At 46.9% G+C, this 22,828-nt stretch overlaps 1 protein-coding gene across 4 annotated transcripts in view; it reads right to left on the reverse strand.

The window, feature by feature from the left end:
- Positions 1–22,828, reverse strand: part of TUBD1 (tubulin delta 1) — a 122,218-nt gene that overhangs the window by 25,475 nt on the left and 73,915 nt on the right. For all 4 annotated transcript variants that reach the window (XR_011201659.1, XM_069226437.1, XM_069226436.1 and 1 more), the window contains one exon: positions 7,252–7,392. Coding sequence is in view for 3 of the 4 variants with exons in the window: in XM_069226437.1 (XP_069082538.1) it covers positions 7,252–7,392 (141 nt within the window). In the remaining variant the exon portion in view is untranslated. The remainder of the gene's footprint in view (positions 1–7,251; positions 7,393–22,828) is intronic.

Consider the following 22,828-nt stretch of genomic DNA (forward strand, 5'->3'; position numbering starts at 1 on the left):
CACGATAGGGCGGGTTGGCAGGTTGTTGGGCATAAGATTGGGACCTACGAAAGGCAGAACCTCTAGCAAACCCTCGAAACCTACAAAAAGGCCTGTACAATGTAGCAGAAGGGGTCTGCAAGCCCGACAGTCCTTTAACCGTTCAAGGGCAGAGTCTGCCTTGTCCCCAAACAGCTTTTCCCCATCAAATGGAAGGTCCATTAAAGTGGATTGTACATCCGACGAGAAGCCCGAAGACCTTAGCCAGGCATGCCTTCTCGTAGCCACCGATGTCCCCATGGCCCTGGCAATAGAATCCGTAGTATCCAAGCCAGATTGAATAATCTGCTGTGCAGCAGCTCGCGCATCCAAGAAAAGGGCCCCAAAAGATTTTTGCACTTCCGTGGCAGATCTTTTGCCATCTCCTTAGCAGAGCAGAGTCCATTAGGGCATGAATGTATCTGCCTAGCACACAGGTGGAATTGGTAGCTTTCAGGGCCATGCTGCAAGAAGAGAAAATTTTCTTCGAAGATTGCTCCATCCTCTTGGATTCTCTGTCTGTCGGAACACCAGGGAATGTACCGGGGGCAGACTTCGCAGAACATGATGCCTGAACCACCAAACTCTCCGGAGTCGGGTGACGAGATAGAAAAACTGGATCTCCTGGGGCACTTCTATGCCTTCTCGCCACTGCCCTGTTCACCGCAGGAGATGTCACCGGCTTTTTCCATAGGTCCATAATAGGCTCAGTCAAAGCCTCATTAAAAGGCAACAAAGGGTCAGCACTGGAGGAAGAAGGATGAAGAACCTCTGTGAGCAGGTTAGTCTTAACTTCTGCCGTGGACAAAGGCAAATCCAGATAGTCAGCTGCCTTCCTCACCACAGCATGGAAAGAGGCGGCCTCCTCAGTAAACTCCCCCGGAGAAGCAATGTCCCACTCCGGGGAAGTATCCAAACCACTTGCAGTGGCAAGTCCCTGGAAATCATCAGAAGGCTCTATCTCACCTTCCTCAAGCCTTCTGTATTCCTCTTCCTCCAGAAGCCTCAACGCCTTCCTTCGAGATCTTAAATGCGTCTCCAGAGCCGGCGTCGACAAGGACTCCATCGACGCAGACGATCTCAGACCTTGAACTGGTTCCGGAAGGCTCCCGGATGCAACCGGCGCCGGAGCCGGCCCGAAGTCGGCAGATGACCTCCTCGACGCCGAATGTACAGAAGGAGATGGAGCCGGTCTGGATGAGGCCATCAATGACGCCGGATGGCGCGGAGAAGGAGTCGGATGAGAAGCCGACGGATCCACGGTCCCGGGCGAAGGACTCCTACCAGGGGAAACCCCCGGCGCCGGACCACCAGTCTCTGTAGGGCAGAAGGGCATGAATGGAGCAGCCCTGTACGACGCCGGCGAGCCCAAATTGAATGCCAATGGCCCCGTGGGACCCGCCGGTGCACCAGCAGGGGCCATGGATTGAAAAACAGCATACATCGCATTCAAAAATGCGGCCGGATCCGTCCCTGGAGTCGGGAAAGCCGGGTACTGCTGTGTAGACATCTGAGGAACATCCGGATCCCTCGGCGCCGGTGAGAAGCGAGGACTACCTTGAGTGACCTCATAGACTTACGGCGCTGGTGACAACCACGGACTCTCCGGCTGAGGCGTGAACGTAGGACTCATCTCCCACGTCTTCTGGCGCCGTGACAAACGAGATCTCGACCTCGAACGACTCCTCGATCGGCTCCGCTCCGAACGGCGCCGAGTCTCATGACGGCGCCGAGAGTCATGATGACGCCGCTTCTTATGTTTTTTGGGAGAAGTATGGGAAGAAACCTTCTTGTGTTCCTTCTTCTTTGCCTTGGCCAAGAAGAGCTTTGCTTCACGTTCCTTCAGAGCTTTCGGATTCATGCTCTGGCACGAAGAACAACCTTCCACATCATGTTCGGAGGTTAAACACCAAATACAATCCGAATGGGGGTTGGTCACGGACATCCGACCCCCGCATTCCCTACACGGCTTAAACCCGGACTTCTTCGGAGGCAACATTGTAACTTCAAGAGATCGCTACAGTTACCAACGGGCCAGGAAGAAAAAACCGTAGGAGTCGAATGCACGGAAAAAGGAAAAACTGATGTTAGTACGCCGACGGGGACCTCTTATTGGCACGTTGACGTCAGACGGAGTCACGCGGAGCCGTGCCATTATGACGTCCTCGTCGACAGCTAGGAAGAAGACTTTCCGTCGGATGCTGGCGCAAGGAACAAATTCATAAGGTGAGGAATCCACAGGTAGTTGTATCCATCAGAAAGCAAACTTCGGGGTCAGTTTACTATCCTCCGAGTGGCAGGCTATAGCCCCTGGGCCTTAAGATTACAGCCTCCTTGGGCAAAACAGTGCAACTAAATTATAAAGACCACCTCCAGACATTCAGAGGGACACTCATAGCTGGCAGTCAGGTAGACTGTTGTGGATGGGCAGACCTAAGGCACTAAGAATCAATATGCTCCCACAAATCCCTTTCCTTATGCAGGCTCTCCAGTTTCAACGTTCATTGTGGATGCTCTCAAAACTACAAAAATATATCAAGTCCTTCCTTCGGGGAAGCAAGAAACCGAGGGTGGCAAGGACACAGCATACAGGCACCATGAGAGGGAAGGACCGAGCCCCAAATCTCACTATTATTTTGTTGCTCAGTTCTGATACATCTTGGAGTGCAAACTCCACAAATCTGAGAAATACTAGTGCTTCACTGACCAAACGATAGAGCCATCCACATCTGGAAAACCCCTGCTGGCTTTCTAAGAAGTATAGAGCATGGGGTTTGTACTCCTCCACTCCTCAGTCACAAGAACTGGGGGCTTGCAAAAAAGTGGCCCCAAAGAAAGGGTGGACAATGATTGCCTTCCCCATTATACCATTCACAAACAACCCTGATTTCAGCCCTGCATTATCTGAAGCTGCTTATACGAGGTGGTAAGAAGAAAACTGAAGAGATTATGAGACTTTTACAACTATCTGGGTTCAAATCGCTTAAACAGATTAAGGGCCTGCCGCCAGACTCGCAGTGGCGGTCAGGACTACCACTGCTGTGACGGTCCAACCATCACATTATGACCCTGATGGTCAGACCGCCATGGTACTGCTGTCTCTGCCGGGATTGGTGATACCGACGGGTTGACGGCTGGTGCAGGTCACAATCAGTAAGTGTGGCACTGCATGCAGCGCCGTCCTGCTGATTACAACCTAGTTCTCCACCAGCCTTTTCAAGGTGGTTTTACCGCCATCAAAAAAAGGCTGGCAGAGAACAGGTGCAGGGGGGTACATGGGTGCCCATGCACTTGGCATGGGCAGTGCAGGGGTCCCCCTGCCCAGCACCCTCGCAATGCTCAATGTCTGCTCTGCAGACAGTAAGCAATGCGAGGCTGCTTGTGCACCCTGTAGGCGGCAACACTGCTGCATGCTCGATTATGAGCTGGCGACAATGCAACCCCTACTTTCCTGCTGGGCTGACTGGCGGAAACATTGGTTTCTGCCCGTCAGCACATCTGGAAAGTCGTAACGGACCCAGCAGGGAGGTAGCCAGTAAGGGGGCAACCTCGCCCTTCTGAAGTTCGGCGGACATATCGTCCCATCTGCTGAACTCATAATCAGGCCCTTAACCTGAATAGGGCCTTGCTGAATAGGAGCACCTGCAATACCTGCAGATCCGGCACTGGGTCACCTAGAAAGATATTCAAACCCCTAGCAAGATGGATCTTCACTAAGAAGAAGAAAAAAAAGATGAAAAACACATTTTATCAGACACATATACATTTCTACGGTTTTGGAATGGGAGGGAGAAGGGAACCATGGGCAAAGGTGCTAGGTGGAAGTGCTAGGTCCTACGTTATACAATAAGCAGTGGGATGACATCTGCAGAAGAGCCCTTATGACTGCAATCTCTGCAGTAGGCAGGGAAACTCTGACAAAATTCCTGTTCCACTGGCTGTATACAGCAGTAAGAATCAGCACGTAAGATCCTTCCAAATCCAGAGAGTGTTGGAGGGGGTGTTGTAACCCAGAATCCCTTTTACAATTTCTATGGCTCTGCCCTAAGCTGCAGTAGTTTTGGGGCTTGGTTCTGGAAGATAATAGACAAGGTAATAAATACCACCTTACCAAGATTCCCACAAATATCATTCTGGTCTACCACACAGACAGACCTATCCTTTGCCTTTTCCAAAGGGCAGGTTGGGCTCCCTATCCTTATGTACTAGTGCTATGGGTTTCAGACAAGCCTCCAGAGAACAGACTTTGGATATATATATATATATAGCAGGCCTCAAGAAATCTACTCACCCACTCCCTATGGCAAATCAGATTTTAGCAGGTCGAGCTGAATTTAGAGCCTACTCGCCAGAACGGGCGAGTTGACAAAAAAAAAATTGTTCTGTTCACTCATAAAATTGATGGAGCAATAAAATGCCTTTACATCTTCTTTTCATATTGTCACATTTTCTCTGTGTTCAGAGAAAGAGGTCAGAAGTCAGTTTACTTCTTTGACTGCAGAGTTCCATGATTTTGTAAAGTGAAATGTCTGACCTGCTGTAGAGAGTGTGAAATGAAAGGCTACAGGGTGTCCTAACACACATTTAAATAGCAAAAAAGTAAACTGTACTAACATTTCAAAATATATTTCAGTAGTTGTAAAAGCCCATTTTTTGTACTTCTGTAGAATATAAACAATATTTTAATAGGATGAAAACAAATCAGAACACTACTTAGTGATGTGCAAATGATAACTGTTTTCTAAAACCCCATATTCACAGATTATCTTTAATACACTATACAGTTTTATCAGTAAAGCTACAAGTTTGTGGAAAGGTTTTTGGCCATTTCATTGGGAAATTTACAGTCTGTAAATGACGGCGTGCTACCACATCATGCTTTAGTATTATATTTATTAAAAGTGAGTGTTAAAACATGAACTGAGAAACACCCCGCCTGTCCTGATGGCAATGGTATTAGTAAACTAATAAGCAAGTGAGGGAGCATGTGTACCCTATATGTGGGTTAGATTCTTATTATACATGGAGCAAATGTTTAGTCTATTTAATCAAACAAATGAGTTTTTTGTACAGCAGAAATACTGAAATCACATATTTGAAGGTGCACTCATATGTTAGAATGAAGAAAAAGGTGTCTCTTCAAAATAAATATTTGCCTATGATTACACAATTTGAGACCAGTTACAGGTCAAGTACATTTCAGTTAGGTCGAGTAGATTATTCAAGTTACTCGACCTGCAGGTCTAGTAACATGTTTATGATTTTTCGAGGCCTGTATAGAGTCTGGGATCTGATAGCAACGGAAAAGATGTTCCATCAAACACACAAAAGGTGATGGGCCGAATGCTTGCAGTAAGTCTAACCACCTGAAAGCTCTCTGGGTAGCATTCCAACCCATCATTCTGTTGCCAAGAATGCCACCTGAGAATGGAAAAATATTTTCTGCACTGGAACAGGGAGTGGAGAACTTTGTTACTCTTTGGGATCCTTGTCATCTTCTTGGATGAATTTATTGAATTAACATGCCCAAGTTACTGCCAAGTTTTACGCCTGACCACCCTGGTGGCTGGAAACCAAGTAGCTGGACGGAGTAAGAGTTTCTGACCATCACAGACCACTGGGCTCCTTCATGGGATAGGTGCAGCTTTAAGCTTAACTATGGGTGGGAGGAGAAGGGAGAAATGAGAAAGTAGGTTTCAGGTTTTGACCGGTTTTTGTTTTGTTCCCCACCGAACTCTGGTTATAGACAGGTGTATCTTTTTCCTAAAAATGTTTTTTAAAATGTAAGTGATCTTAGAGGGACTACAGTTTCTGGATCTATAAAATAGTAACAATCGCTGGGATAATTGCCAAGGATTCTAAAACACAACCCATTATAAAGACATAACTGTAGGATTACTCATTTTCCCCTTTGTAGTGGAGTAACATTTGGCAACTTAGTGATTTACTCTACTTACACAAAAATACTGTTATTAACCCCAGGATGTACCATCAAGAGATGATGGTCTTGAAAAAACAAATTATACCTTTTGAACTAGTTAAATGGATGCAGGACTTGGGAACTATTAAGTGCCTTAAAATAGCATATTTGCCTTAAAGCAGCAGTAGAGAGTGTAAGTGAATCAGTATGTGGCTGAACACGTATGACTGCAGTAGTGAGGGTAATTATGTGACAGGGCAACCCAGTGCAGAGTAAGTGACTGAGTATGACTGAAGTGGAAATTAATAAGTGGAACAGACTGAAGGTGACCACTGGAGTGAGACTGAATAAGGTAAATGGGATTGTGCTATTCAGTACAACTGGATGGTACAAGTGTTGATGGATAATTTTGTGAGTGTGACCTAAAGAAGTGTAGATAGCTGAGTAAGTGAGGTGTGTGAGTGAGCGTGGCCATGTGTACTTAACTGAATGTGCAAGAGGCCAAGTGAGTGTAACGAAGTGGATGGAATACTTAAATATCCTGTCCAGTATTACGATCCCGATAGGATATAATGGGCTCACAGTACGGTGGATGGGATATTTGTCATGCTTGTGAGGGAGTATTCTCATCCGCCAAGATCTAAATCAGGCTCTAAGTGACAGCGCTGATGACTGAGTATGAGTGACTGTGAATATGGTGATAAAAATATCTGGACAGCAGTGAGTGATTATAGAGGATATGCTTGACTGAGAGTGAATGTGGGTGTATGAGTGCCATTTAAGGTTACTTATGGAAGCAGCAAATCAAAATCTTTTTTCTGATTGTCCTCTGAACTGCTGCGAGATAGCCTGTTTAAACTCCTGAAGGTCAGATGATAAACCAAGGCTGGAAGGGTATCCCGTAACTTTGAGAAACACTGACATTGAAAAATCATCCCAAAACAAAATAAAATGATGGACGGAGTGTTGAAATTTTTCAAACACTCATCCCCAGTCACAGATCTGGGTTTAATCCATCATTATTTTGCTCACCACGTCACCTCAGTTTGGACCCAGCCATTTGCAAATCAATCTTGACCCTGTTCCCCATCGGGAAACCATCCATCCATCCATCATCTGCCATGTGTTAGAATGAAAGCTTTTCATGTACGGAGTTGGACACCACTTTAAAACAGCTTTGAATGTTCGATGGTGACTCAAGTCTTTAATCTCCACTTTGGATGGAGCTGCAAAGTATGCATGTTTCAATGGAAAGTCAACTACACTCACACAACTGTAAATCAGAAATACCAGACCTTCTGGCTTCCTCTCACCTGCAGATGCACCAAGTACATCTTTCCCCCGTAGGACAAGTAGATTAGCAATGGAGGTGTTGAAGCGTAGCTCCTTGTTAGGAGAAACTTTTGCTGCCACTGGGTCCCCAGAAGACGGTGCCCGCACCTGCCAATCAATGCCTAAGAAGAGACATGTGCATTAAACATCCCTAATAGTCAGTGTGATAAACAAATACAGATCTGAAGGCTTAGCAGTCATTTTTATGAAAGGAATGAACATTTATTGGCTGTATAATTAAATTCTCCATTTACACTTGGAATGCTCAAGCGCCCCTATCTTAGCTTCTCTCCACAATGTACACTGGTTATACTACCAAGTTTTCATTCTGTATATGCTGTAGAACAAAGCTGTCAGTGCATGCTGAGCGTCTTCATTTTATTTACGTTCGTTACATCCTACAGATCACAAACCTAGCCCCAAGGAGCAAAGGAGTAATCGACAAAGCAAAAGGAATATGTGAGAAGTTGTAGGAAGTTGGCTCTGTATGCACTATTTCAAAGTAAGGAATAGTATGCACAGAGTCCAAGGGTTCCCCTTAGAGGTAAGATAGTGGCAAAAAGAGATAATTCTAATGCTCTATTTTGTGGTAGTGTGGTCGAGCAGTAGGCTTATCAAAGGAGTAGTGTTAAGCATTTGTTGTACATACACAAGCAATAAATGAGGAACACACACTCAAAGACAATTCCAGTCCAATAGGTTTTTGTATAGAAAAATATCTTTTCTTAGTTTATTTCAGGAACCACAGGTTCAAGATTTACATGTAATACTTCAAATGAAAGGTATTGCAGGTAGGTACTTTAGGAACTTTGAATTAGCAAAATAGCATATACAGTTTTCACCTAAATCACATATAGCTATTTTAAAACTAGACAGTACAATTGTCAACAGTTCCTGGGGGGAGTAAGAGTTTGTTAGTTTTCGCAGGTAAGTAAACCACCTACGGGGTTCAAGTTTGGGTCCAAGGTAGCCCACCGTTGGGGGTTCAGAGCAACCCCAAAGTTACCACACCAGCAGCTCAGGGCCGGTCAGGTGCAGAGGTCAAAGTGGTGCCCAAAACGCATAGGCTTCAATGGAGAAGGGGGTGCCCCGGTTCCAGTCTGCCAGCAGGTAAGTACCCGCGTCTTCGGAGGGCAGACCAGGGGGGTTTTGTAGGGCACCGGGGGGGGGGGAGGGAGGGGGGGACGGGACGACACAAGTCAGCACAGAAAGTACACCCTCAGCAGCACGGGGGCGGCCGGGTGCAGTGTGCAAACACGCGTCGGGTTTTCAATAGGTTTCAATGGGAGACCAAGGGGTCTCTTCAGCAATGCAGGCAGGCAAGGGGGGGGGCTCCTCGGGGTAGCCACCACCTGGGTAAGGGAGAGGGCCTCCTGGGGGTCACTCCTGCACAGGAGTTCGGATCCTGCAGGTCCTGGGGGCTGCGGGTGCAGAGTCTTTACCAGGCGTCGGGATCTGAGGAACAGGCAGTCGCGGTCAGGGGGAAGCCTCGGGATTCCCTCTGCAGGCGTCGCTGTGGGGGCTCACGGGGGGCAACTCTGGCTACTCACGGTCTCGCAGTCGCTGGGGAGTCCTCCCTGTAGTGTTGGCTCTCCAACAAGTCGAGCCGGGGGCGTCGGGTGCAGAGTAGCAAGTCTCACGCTTCCAGCGGGAAACGCAAGTTGTTTTAAAGTTGCTCCTTTGTAACAAAGTTGCAGTCTTGGGTGAACAGAGACGCTGTCCTCAGGAGTTTCTTGGTCCTTCTAGAGCAGGGCAGTCCTCTGAGGATTCAGAGGTCGCTGGTCCCTGGGGAAAGCGTAGCTGGAGCAGTGTCTTTAGAAGGGGGGAGACAGGCTGGTAGAGCTGGGGCCAAAGCAGTTGGTGTCTCCGTCTTCTCTGCAGGGTTTTTCAGCTTAGCAGTCCTCTTCTTCTTAGGTTGCAGGAATCTGAGTTCCTAGGTTCTGGGGAGCCCTTAAATACTAAATTTAAGGCCGTGTTTAGGTCTGGGGGGTCAGTAGCCAATGGCTACTAGCCCTGAGGGTGGGTACACCATCTTTGTGCCTCCTCCCAAGGGGAGGGGGTCACATTCCTATCCCTATGGGGGAATCCTCCATCTGCAAGATGGAGGATTTCTAAAAGTCAGAGTCACCTCAGCTCAGGACACCTTAGGGGATGTCCTGACTGGCCAGTGACGACTCCTTGTTTTTCTCATTATCTCCTCCGGCCTTGCCGCCAAAAGTGGGGCCATGGCCGGAGGGCAACTCCACTAGCTGGAGTGCCCTGTGGTGCTGTAACAAAGGGGGTGAGCCTTTGAGGCTCACCGCCAGGTGTTACAGTTCCTGCAGGCGGAGGTGTGAAGCACCTCCACCCAGTACAGGCTTTGTTACTAGCCACAGAGTGACAAAGGCACTCTCCTCATGTGGCCAGCAACATGTCTCTAGTGTGGCAGGCTGCTAAAACCAGTCAGCCTACACGGGTAGTTGGTTAAGGTTTCAGGGGGCACCTCTAAGGTGCCCTCTGGGGTGTATGTTACAATAAAATGTACACTGACATCAGTGTGCATTTATTGTGCTGAGAAGTTTGATACCAAACTTCCCAGTTTTCAGTGTAGCCATTATGGTGCTGTGGAGTTCGTGCATGACAGACTCCCAGACCATATACTCTTATGGCTACCCTGCACTTACAATGTCTAAGGTTTTGCTTAGACACTGTAGGGGCACAGTGCTCATGTACTTGTGCCCTCACCTATGGTATAGTGCACCCTGCCTTAGGGCTGTAAGGCCTGCTAGAGGGGTGACTTATCTATACTGCATAGGCAGTGTGAGGTTGGCATGGCACCCTGAGGGGAGTGCCATGTCGACTTACTCGTTTTGTCCTCACCAGCACACACAAGCTGGCAAGCAGTGTGTCTGTGCTGAGTGAGGGGTCCCCAGGGTGGCATAAGACATGCTGCATCCCTTAGAGACCTTCCCTGGCATCAGGGCCCTTCCCTTGGTACCAGGGGTACCAGTTACAAGGGACTTACCTGGATGCCAGGGTGTGCCAATTGTGGAAACAAACGTACAGGTTAGGGAAAGAACACTGGTGCTGGGGCCTGGTTAGCAGGCCTCAGCACACTTTCAAATCAAAACTTAGCATCAGCAAAGGCAAAACGTCAGGGGGTAACCATGCCAAGGAGGTATTTCCTTACAGAAGTATACAGGGTTACAGAGAAAGGTTTGCACGTGTACATACTACAAAGCAGCATATAATAACCAGCTGTGTGTTGGAGGAGGGTGTTGGATTGGTTTCAGGGGAAAGAGGAATCTGGAAGATGGTAAAGAGGCGTCACCAGACCTTTTCTGATATTCCAAAAGGAAAGCAAGGTCCTAGGCATATAGCAAGCTCAATCCAAAGTTTTGAAGGATTTGAAGAGGAGGGTTATGTTCATGTACAACCGTGGTTATTGTAGTGAGCCAGTCAGCTCCAACATAAAGAGCATCCCATGCACCCTAGAGGGTAGGCTCAGTCAAAGTGTTGAATAAGGCTTGCAGGGACTGCTTGTGGCCCAGTTCCATACCCAGTAACCAGAGTGTTGGGTGTCCCTTATTGCGGTGCCCAACTCGGGGTCGGCCCTCAATGTTATACACACTACAGTGGCAATGAGAATGGTAATGATACATGTGTCAGAATACCATGATTCTGTGTAGCTGAAGTGGTGATAAATTCAGCACCAGAAACCTAACAGTGCATGGCCCCACAGGAGGACGATCCCTGGTGGTAGTCAACACCTATGCTTCTCAGGCACGATAGAGCATACTGTTAGTTAGCTAGGATGACCACCTGGCATGGAGGCAAATTCTGGAAAGGACTGTAAAAAATTCAGGCCGAAGGGTCAAAATTCAGGACAAAAATTCAGGACGGAGGATCAAAAATCAAGACAAACATTCAAGAACAAATATACATTTTCCAGACACATCCAAGGAGAGGCCATACCCCACTACGTTATCAGTGTATTTATTTACTATTTTCTACGTAGCACTATTTATTCACTGTGGTCTTTTTGTGATTCCCTCCTGGTATGCTACATTCAGGTGTCACATTACGTCCTTGTTTGGTAGTAAATTAATGCCCTTCAGCACTGTATAAAGGCCATCACCCTAACAAAATCTACCCAATCTTTCTTGGAGAGAAAGCAACAGCAACATTTTGATTATGTTTCTAAACATTTTAAACCCCCTGGCAACAGTTTGGGAAACATTAAGGTAAGTAATCTTATGCTAATTTAAACAGGTGGAACAAAAACATCTGGCTCACCTTAACCTCCAATGGACTTTCAACCTAAAAAAATGTATTGTGACAAAGCAGATGGTGTGAGCGACAGTTTCACACCTAATGTGAGGATGTGAGGTACACACAACTTGCATGTAGTCTCACAGCACTACAGTGTACGTCCTGGACTCTACATTGATCTCAAAACTGGGAGTCCGGACTACTAATCAAAGATAATAAAAGAGGAGAATGAAAACGAAATCAAATGGGAGATACACGGCAATGATTCAAAGGGTTATTGCTAAGAACTTGATATATAAAAGGAAGAGAAAAACAAGGTGGGACAATTCGTAAAATCAGACAAGATGGGTTCACCAAGACTATCGGAAGGTATTGCGTACCTGGAGAGTGGTCTCTGCAGACAGGAGAGAACCAGAAGTGGCACTGTCAAGTAGTTGAACAAGCAGCACCAACCCACATTGGCAAACTCTTCTGTTGCAATGGTTCGCTATTCATGCTTGTGAAGGGTGAGCAGGGGCCAGACCCCTTGCAAGGTTGTGCAAGGCAATTCCCCACTCTGTCTATGTCTTAAAATGGTTTTGCAATTGAGCAAAAGCCAAATCAATGATCTGGGTTATCCCTAAGTGTCAAGTACACATAGAATCTTCAAAATGTTTGGAATGTAAATTGCACAAACAAAATGTAAGAACATGAGAAAGATTTTAAAATGTAATTGATGCTTCTTTAACACATGGTACTGTTTTCCCCTTTATATACAATTAGACCTGAGATTAAACTGGGAACCAGTTACCTTTCGATACCTAGTGATTAATATCTACCATTTCCCCACTGATTTGCAGGATGGAAATCTCGGCAGAGCGTCATGGTCCCTTCGAGCCCAGTTTGCTTTTTGGTCTTCTCTTCTGCTTTCTGTAATGGGCCAGTTGGCACTAGTGAAGATGGTGTGCTACACCAATATTATTTTGAAAACCTTCCCCTGTTCGTCCTTCATTCCTTCTTCAGACACGCCACACATCTGATTTGGTTGCTGGGCCGCCGTCGGGTAGCTCTTTCCACTTTAAAGCTACCCGTGACTGCGGGTGGATTAGGCCTTCTGGACTTAAAAAGCTATTATTTAGCTGCACAGGTCCAATGGGTGGCTCGCTGGCTGTCTGCCTGCCTCCCTGCATGAGATTGGGTTTATCTGTAAAGACTTAAGAAGGGCTTACTGCACAGCTCATTGTTTCCTACTGACCATTCTACAGAACACCATCCGGGGTTATCATGCACAGCTTTCTCTTGCCTTGCTAGAACCTGTAAACTCACTGACACGAAGAAACCCTGTGCTCCTGCACTACCTTTGCTAGGCCTCCCAACTTGCACAGGACAGCTGTGCTCAGAACAACACCGTCAGTGTTATGCTGCAGGTGTCTTAAAATTGGGGGATTTGTTTCTGGGTGGCAAGCTACTAAATTTCCAAACCCTTGTGGCAAACTACCATCTTCACCCCGGTCAACTCCTTACAACCGCCTTAAACATTCATTAAATGCCCTATTTCAGTTCTGCCACCTAACACTAACCGTACATGAGGTGTACCAGAAGCTCTACACCATAGGGACTAGTGGCAAACTGATGATATGGGTGTACAGACCTTTCCTACAACATGGAAACCACTCCAGGTCTTGTCATACTACCTGGGTGACTGATGTGGCCAAACCTCTGCAAGATACAAAATGGACTAAAATACTGGACTTTCCGCACAAAGTATCCCACGGCTGTCACTTTAAGTACATTCACAGAGCTTCCTTCAGAATGTATTCTGCCTGTTGCTTGCCATAGGCTTTGTGGTATGGACCTCACATTTCATTGCTTTCAATTTGCTGGCTTTATTTGTTTTAGGCTATCCAGCTTGAGATTGTCCCTTCCCTTGCCCAAACCTTATTTACAGTATCTTTCCAAGTGCTCAGCTTCTGTAAACAGTCCTGTAAATGTTTGATGTATACCAGGGCACACCAATGTAGTCCAGAAGTGTTCATCCAAAGTGGAGAAGTAAATTAAAAGTCCATAAAGCAGGTTAATGTGGTTGATAGAAATGTATTAGTTAAGCAATGGTACATCCAAAAACAGCTGACACGTGTTTCGTCATATTGACTTTCTCAAGGCTGCAGATTAAATGGGCAGAAAAAAGAATGACAATAAGAACCTTGTAAATGGTAACAGGGGATTCTCATCATATAGTGTGAGAGGAGGAAGAAGAGAAAAACTTTAGCGGGGATCATGCCATCCAGTGGGCTTATTGATATATCTATAGGGAGTGGTTGATGATGGGCGGCTTAGGTATATGGTGGAGACCAGGAAGAAAAAGGTCATAGAAGACACCGATATAGTGCTATGAAATCATTGAGTGTACATAAATTAGAAACCTTTATTGTGATTGTAGTGCCATCATGGTGCCAGTGAAAAATTTAAATACTATTGGAAATGTACAACATACCTAATAATATATTGTTGGGAGATGGTATCCAGGAGAATTAGGTGGTACATATGTCCCCAGTTGTAATGAGAGGATGTGTTTGAGAGGTCTTGAGCATATAGTTATTGTTAATTTTAACTGGATTCTCGGTTGTACTTCAGAGAGTGCCACCATAGGAAGTAGCCATGATAAGCCTAAAAATATTGTGAAGAAAAAAATATAAATCAAGAAGTCTAGGTAATAAGAGAGTTAATAAGTCAATTGGTATGCACATATAAAGTTCAGTGAATGGGAACATATATTAGTGCAAAAACTGATTAGTTTAGAGTATATTCACTGAGCTATTAATAAATAATGAATAGTTAACCGTTGTGGATAGCCAAGGAAACCAATGATTGTAATAGGTCATTAGATTTGTAGATCACCATGCCTTGACGGCATTATAGTGCAGGTAACAACATTACCTTAGTGCTGAATAATGTACAAAGAAGTGTCTAATGTTAGGCATTGCTGTACAGTAGATGCTAAAAATCGACATTCTCAGTGATGGTGTAAAGTGAAAACTACATATAATTGCCAAGCAAAAGTAAAAAGAAAAGGGAAAAAATTATCTATAAATGAAAAAATATATATAAATATACTGTCCAGTATTTCCGACTGAAAAAACGGGGCATTGGCCGATGTTGATCATAGTTATTGAGAGGCTTGCACAGTAAGGTCAAAACAAAGCGGTGGCTTGCACCATAAAAAACACTGAAACAAAGTAGAGCGGAAATGTAAATGTTGTTCTTATCTCATCACATTTGCTGTGCATTCAAAAAACAAGGGCAAATAGCAGGTTCTGTCTTTGGTTGGAACTTAGTGTTTACTTTTCTTTCTCTGACTTCAAAGTGAGAGGATTTATGCTAAATCTTGCAGGATACTGGGGGTAGAAACACGTTTTTTTCTATCACATCACAAAATTGAAATAAACTGTGCAAGGATTTCAGAATATCTCAGAATTAGGAGCACAAATGAAACACATTTTTGTTAATTCTGGACTGTGCTGGAAACAAATACCTTTATATGATTAAAACAAATCATTACATTAGGTGAGGCAATTTCCACATATCATCGTCTGTGCACTGTATAATTGTATTTGAAAAACTGTATGGTCATTTCAATCAAACACGTCTTGTTACCACACCATGCATACTTCTCTCTACTCTACTCTGTACCACTCTGCACTACTGCACCCTACTCTGCACCACTCCACTTTACACCACTCAATGCCATTGCACTGTGGGATACTGCACTCTTCTCTGAAGCACTCCACTTTATGCCACTGCAGTCTATGTTACTTCACACTACTTCTCTCTACTCTAGTCTGTACCACTCTACTCCATGCCAATGCACTTTATGCCTCTATACACCACTGCGCCTTTGCACGCTACACCAGTCTAGGCAACAGCAATCTACTCCGCACAACTCCACCCTATGCCACTCTGCAACACTGCACTCTATGCTAGTGCACTTTACTCTGTAACACTCAACTCTATGCCCCTGCAATCTACATCAATACACTGCACGTCACTCATCTACTCCGCACCACTGCACTCCACACCACTTCACTCTATGCCACTCCACTCAACTCCACTTTACCCTGCACCTCTCCACTATATGCCAGTTCACTCTGCTGTGAAACAATCTACTTTGCGCCACTGCACTCTGCGCCACTGCATTCAATGCCACTGCACTCTATCCTGCCCCTCTCCACTTTATGCCACTGCACTCTATTCTGAAACACTCTTCTCAATGCCACTGCACTCTGCCCTACTGCACTCTACTTCAATGCACTGTACGCCAGTTCACTCTAAACAACTGCACTATACGTCACTGCACACTACTTTGCACCACTGTATTCTATGCCACTGTACTCCACTCTACACCGCTGTACTGACACTCTACAACATTGCATTCTCCGCCACTGTACTATACACCACTCTACTCTGTACTACTGCATTCTACACCACTGCACTCTATACCACTGCACTATACAGCACTATACTCTACAGCACTCCATTATGCCACTCAAGCCTATGCTGCACTCTACACTACTGCACACTCTGCCACTCTACGCCGCTGCACTCTATGCTACTCTACATCCCTACACTCTACTGTGCACTGCTGTAATCTATGCCTCTGCAGTCTGACACTGCACTGTACGCCGCTGCATTCAATGCCACTTCACTCTACACCACTATATTCTGCAACAATCTACACCAGTGCACTCTACATCAGTCAACTCCACTGCATACCACCCCACTATATGCCACTCTACGTGACTCCACAGCATGCCACTCCTAATCACAACACTCTATGCCACTCTTTGCCATTCCACTCTGTGACACTTAGCGATGCTCTCCTCTATTCCACTTTTAGCCATGCTAAACAGCAGCCACTCTGGTATATAACATGGCTAAAACACATTGGAAAAGCCAATAAGTCTTGCGTAGACGAGACCTATTGACTTTGCCAATGTTTGTTAGTACTATGAGGTACCAAGGTCCCTGAAAGAACTGTGAATGTGTAAGTCCTTATTTTAAATATGCATTACACACATCATAATATAGGCTGCTACAAAATGTGCAAATACATTTAGGTTAAATTAAAAAAAGTCCTTCTAAAATACAAATTTCAATTATATACAGATTATACCTAGTGCAAACATTTTTTTTTTTTATAACAGTCCATTAAAACCACACAATCCACAGCTTACCTTGAAACACCCTTACAGTACCTCTCTAAAAGAAAATATCTTTGTCATCAGAAAGTTTTAAGTAATTCCTTTGATTAAAGTAAATATAGGTTTCCAAGTCCCTTTGCAGATTTACCAGTTGCACAAATTTACATTTCTTTTAGGGAAGGGGACACCCTGGCAAAAGGCCTTCTTCTTATCTGTCTGCCCCTCCCTCCCTCAGAGCACACGAGACTCCCTCCCTTACACTCCAGCTGCAGAAACTGATCTGTTCTAATTACATTTTGTCCTTCGGATGAAAGGCTAAACTTACGGACAATGCGGTCTGTTAAGCCTTTCATCACGGACAACGGACGGTAGGGCTAAATTACGGGCAGTCTGAAAATTACGGACGGGTGGTCACCCTAAAGCTAGCAGTGGCTGCCCACCAGTCCATGCCTGCAGGGTGCAGTGAATCAGCTCAGGTGTGGCACAGAGGCATTGTTCTTGTTGTTGGTTGAGGAGTCAGAGTACAAGACAACCCTAGCACTCTGGCACCGCGGCACATAGTGGAGAGAAACTGCCACCGCACCCTGATGTGGATGGGGGCAAGTGAATGAAGAAGAGTCCTTCCACAAGTCAAGAACACTGCTGCATGTGAAACAAACCATGCTACAGCCCTAGGAGGCAACCACAAACCTTTTAGTGGCACTGAGCCTAAGACACCTCACAGCATTGCCTCATCATGGCAGATGGCCACATTACAAGGGGTTGACCCAGTGCACGACCTGTGAGGGGGGAGCAGCAGCGACTCTGGCACAAAAACCTGGAAATACTTTAGCACACACCTCGGTAGTGGCGTTTCCGCTCTTCATTGAAGTAGCTGATCTGATCATGGCAGCCACGCTGAAAAATACATTTCTGGACTGTTTGAACAATTACTTTGAAACCACTTGGGGTGAACCAATCTTTGTTGATTCACTGTGAAATTTACAGACTATCTGAGAACCTTTCCAGCACAGGTATAGTTGCAGCCATCACATTGGTGAATGCGCATTTTGAGATGCAGCTCAATCCAGACCACAACAGTTTCATGCTGCACCAAGCCAAACAATGAGATGTTGAGATAAATTGATTGGTTCTGTGTGTGCCTGTTTGAAACGGTGAGCACATGTACAGATGATTAGGCAATCATAGAAGTTTGTGCCCAAATCGTACTGGCATGCAAATGCTCAGTGCTCCTTGAGCTCATATTTTTTGAACCAGGAATGAAAGTAGAAGACATATTAGTTCTAGCTAGATTCCACAAACTTTCCAGCAGCCAGGTAGAATAAATAGAAATGGCCCTATCTCGTGTGTTGCTGTGAAAATAAAGACTGAGAGAGATGATGCTATCAGGAAGAAACCACCTACCAGGTCTACTTCCCAGTCACAAGGCAAGCCAGACGTGTTCTCACTGTGGGTTGGAGGCCCATCCAACAAACAAATGTCCTGCCTAAGGTAAATCCTGTTTTTACGCGTGGCCGAATAAACAACTTCATCAGAAGCTCCTGATTCGCATTATTACAATGAATGCTGCATGTAAACTGAAATCCAGAGCAGAAACCAGGATGGAAGGCAAAACCATGGACAAAAATTGAGAAATATCCTGGAGTTCATAAGCGGAGAAAGGAGAAGGTAGAGAAGACCACAACCAGTGTGCAAGATGGTAGTACTAAGCACGTCAGTCACAGCCCTCATAGACACAGTGGTGTTCGTAAATGTTATGGACTTTGACCAGTTTTAATACCATAAGTCCCTGCCCCAAGCTAAACCCCACACATACATGGATATATGCCTACTGGGAACAAAAGCCACAACCCCTAAAGGGAATCTACAATGAGCCTGAGCAGGCTGGAGTTAGGTCAACAGAAACGAAGTTCCATGTTGCCACGAAGGAAGGATGAACTCTGCTGAGCTGCTACACAGCAGATAACCTAAGATTGGTATTCTCCACAAGGTACATTCATAACACCCAGACTGAGAATATACTGAAAGAGTATGAACATTTATCAAACGTCAAGAGGGTCTCAAGAAGGAACTAACAAAACTGCAAACAGACGATACAATACAGCCAGTGTCCCTTTGACTCTGATGGGTACCGTTACATCTGCTGCATAAGTGGAGAAAGAACTACTAGAGACGATGGATGTCAGAGATAAAGTGTCTAGATCCACTCCATGGGTCTCCCCCTTGTTGTCATCACACAAAAACTAAAACAACCTGGTGTGGTGCAATTCTGTACTGAAATGCAGCTCCCTGACTGTGCCATTAGATATGGGAAACACATTAAGCTAATTATGGATGAAAATACAGCAGACTTAAACAGAGTCCAGTGGTTTTCCAAAGTACATCTTAATGCCAGCTCCCACCAGCTGCTATTAGGTTAAGCAAGTCGGCACATAACTACTGTCTGAACTCACTTGTAGCTTTGAAAATAAAAAAAGATTCAACTTTGGTAAATTCTCCTCTTCAAATGTATTTCAGAAAGCAAAACATGAAATGTTCTCTGGGATGGAGAGCATTTTGCATATAAGTGCAGACATCCTGATATATTTAAAGACAATTGAGGAACACCATTGCCACCTAACAGCCTGGCTGAAAATACTGTCAGACCTAGGACTCTCGTTCAACCAGGAGAAAGGTACATTTTTCAGAAATCAAGTGGAATTCTATGGCTAGATCTTCTCTAAAAAGAGGGTGCAGTCTTATCCAGAGAAGTCAGATGATATTAAAAAAATGCACCTGCGCCAAATCTGCCACAGAAGTTAGGGTTTTGTTGGGAATGGGTAGTTACTGCAGCTGATTCATTCCGACTTGGCAACCTTGGCTGAACCCTTTAGGGCTCTCTGTAAATCCCTGGCTGAGTACAATAGGGTGAAACACATGGCGTAGCATTCCAGAACAAAGATCGACTCCCACATAACACCAAATCTGCCTACTTCAGTCCTCAGAGCAGGTTGTGAATGTTAGCTTAGCAGAGCTGGGCACTGTTATATTGCAGGAACAGAACATGGTCACAGTTTCAAGGTTATCACAGACATTAAGCCATAAGTAAACATGTTCCAGGGCACATCAGGGTCCTACCCGAGGATAGAAAGAGGAGTAGTGAGCTGCAGCAGTACCATTTCAAGGTTATATACCGCCCAAAGACTGACAACCCTCCAGACTACCTATCCATACAACCTGGAGAAGCAACACTACGTGCCTGCAGGCAAGAAAAATCCACAGATGAAAATGTATAAAATAGTAAAAATGTAAAAATAGTGGGTTCTAGGGCCATGGATATTGAGGACGTTGCCAGAGAGACCCAGTTGGGTAAAAGTAGCAGAAGCAATCAAGCAAAATGTGTGGAAGATGCTCAATCAATCAATCATTCGCATTTATAAAGCGCGCTACTCACCCATAAAGGGTCTCAAGGCGCTGGGGGGGGGGGGGGGGTCAGTGCTTGAAGAGCCAGGTCTTGAGCTGCCTTCTGAAGGAGAGGTGTTCATGTATGGCGCGAAGGTGGCTGGGCAGAGAGTTCCAGGTCTTCGCTGCCAGGAAAGAGAAGGATCTTCCTCTGGCGGTGGCTTTGCGGATGCGGGGTACGGCTGCCAGGGCCTGTCCGGCGGATCGTAGAGTGCGCGGAAGAGTGTAGAAGGAGACGCGGTTGTTGATGAGTTTGGGTCCGAGGTTGTGAAGGGCTTTGTGTGCGTGGGTGAGGAGTTGGAAGGTGATCCTCTTGTTGACGGGGAGCCAATGGAGTTTTTTCAAGTGTCCTGAGATGTGGTGGTGGCGAGGGATGTCCAGGATGAGTCTTGCGGCAGCGTTCTGGATCCGTTGGAGTTTCCTCAGCAGCTTGGTGGTGATGCCCGCGTACAAGGTGTTCCCGTAGTCCAAGCGACTGGTGACGAGGGCGTGGGTGACAGTCTTCCTGGTGTCGGTGGGGATCCAGCGGAAGATCTTGCGGAGCATGCGTAGGGTGTTGAAGCATGCTGAGGTCACCGAGTTCACCTGTCTGGTCATGGTGAGGGATGAGTCCAGGATGAAGCCGAGGTTGCGTGCGTGGTCGGTGGGTTGGGGAGTGCTGCCTAGGGCGGGGGGCCACCAGGAGTCGTCCCATGCGGTGGGGGTGGGGCCGAGGATGAGGACCTCCGTCTTGTCGGCGTTCAGTTTCAGGCGGCTGTCTGTCATCCAGTTCGCCACTTCCTTCATTCCTTCATGAAATCTGGTCCTAGTTGAGGTGGGGTTGTTTGTGAGGGATAAGATGAGCTGGGTGTCGTCGGCATATGATATTAGGTCGAGTCCGTGTTTGCGTGCGATGTTCGCCAGGGGGGTCATGTAGATGTTGAAGAGAGTGGGGCTGAGGGAGGATCCTTGAGGTACGCCGCAGATGATCTCCGTGGCTGTGGATCTGAAGGGGGGCAGGCGGACTCTCTGAGTCCTTCCGGAGAGGAAGGAGATGATCCATTCGAGGGCCTTGCCTCTGATGCCGGCGTTGCTGAGGCGTCGTATCAGGGTGCGGTGGCAGACCGTGTCGAAGGCTGCGGAGAGGTCCAGGAGTACGAGGGCCACGGTCTCACCCTTGTCGGTCAGGGCTCTGATGTTGTCCGTGGCTGCGATGAGGGCGGTTTCGGTGCTGTGGTTGGTCCTGAAACCGAACTGTGTGGGGTCGAGGGAGTTGTTGGTTTCCAGGGCGTTGGTGAGTTGAGTGTTGACAATTTTCTCAATCACTTTGGTGGGGAACGGCAGGAGAGAGATGGGCCGGAAGTTTTTGAGTTCGGTGGGGTCTGCTGTGGGTTTCTTTAAGAGGGCGTTGAGCTCTGCGTGTTTCCAGCTCTCCGGGAAGGTGGCGGTGATGAGGGAGGCGTTGATGACATCTCGGAGGTGCGGTGCGATGATGTCGTCGGCTTTGTTGTAGATGTGGTGCGGGCAGGGGTCCGATGGGGATCCGGAGTGGATCGAGTTCATGACGCGGGTGGTCTCCTCGGTGGTGGTTGGGCTCCAGGTGAGGATGGTGGCGATGTCGGTAGCGGGTTCCGGGGGGGGGGGGGGGGGGTTTGCGTCGGTGGTCGGGAAGTTGTTGTATATGTCGGTGATCTTGTGGTGGAAGAAGGTCGAGAGGGAGTCGCAGAGGTCCTGTGATGGAGGGATGGAGTTGTTTTCTGCGTCCGGGTTGGAGAGCTCTTTGACGATGCCAAATAGTTCCTTGCTGTTGTGGGCGTTGTTGTCAAGTCTGATCCGGTAGGCTGTTTTTTGTGCGGCGCGGAGGCGTTGGTGGTGTTGGCGGGTGGCGTCCTTGAGAGCTGACATGTTCTCTTCGGTCTGGTTGAGGCGCCACGTCTTCTCGCGGGCGCGGCATTCTTTCTTGGAGTCCTTGAGGTCGGGGGTGAACCAGGAGTTTTTCTTGTGGTTGTTGGTGCTGGCTTGTTTTCAGGGGGGCCAGGAGGTTGGCGCAGTCGGAGATCCAGTTGGTGAGGTTGTTGGCGGCTTCGTTTGGGTCGGTGGTGCTGGTGGGTCGGTTCTGGGAGAGGGTTGATGCGAGCTGATCCGTGGTGATACGATTCCAGTGTCTTCTTGGTGGTTGCTGGGTGTGGTGGTGCACAGTGGTCTTCTTGAAGATGAAGTGGACGCAGCTGTGGTCCGACCAGGTGAGTTCGGTGGTGTGGCTGAAGATGATGTGTTTGCTGGAGGAGAAGATGGGGTCGAGCGTGTGTCCGGCGTAGTGGGTGGGGGTGTTGACTAGCTGATTCAGTCCCAGGTTGGTGAGATTGTCCAGTAAGGCGGTGGTGTTGTTGTCGGTGAGGTTCTCCAGGTGAAAGTTGAGGTCTCCTAGGAGGATGTAGTCGGTGGACGAGAGTGCGTGAGGGTTGACGAAGTCTGCGATGTCTTCGCTGAACTTGGTGCGGGGTCCTGGTGGTCTGTACATGAGGGTGCCTCTGAGGGTGGTCTTGGGGTCGCTGTGGATCGTGAAGTGGAGATGTTCGGCGTCGGGGAGTGAGTTGTCGGCGTCGGTTGAGATGCAGATGGAGTTTTTGTGTGCGATGGCGATTCCTCCTCCGATGCGGTTGGTGCGGTCTTTCCGGATGATTTTGTAGCCGTCGGGGATGGCTATGGC

The sequence above is a fragment of the Pleurodeles waltl genome, chromosome 3_1 (assembly GCF_031143425.1).
Source record: "Pleurodeles waltl isolate 20211129_DDA chromosome 3_1, aPleWal1.hap1.20221129, whole genome shotgun sequence".
Lineage (NCBI taxonomy): Eukaryota > Metazoa > Chordata > Amphibia > Caudata > Salamandridae > Pleurodeles > Pleurodeles waltl.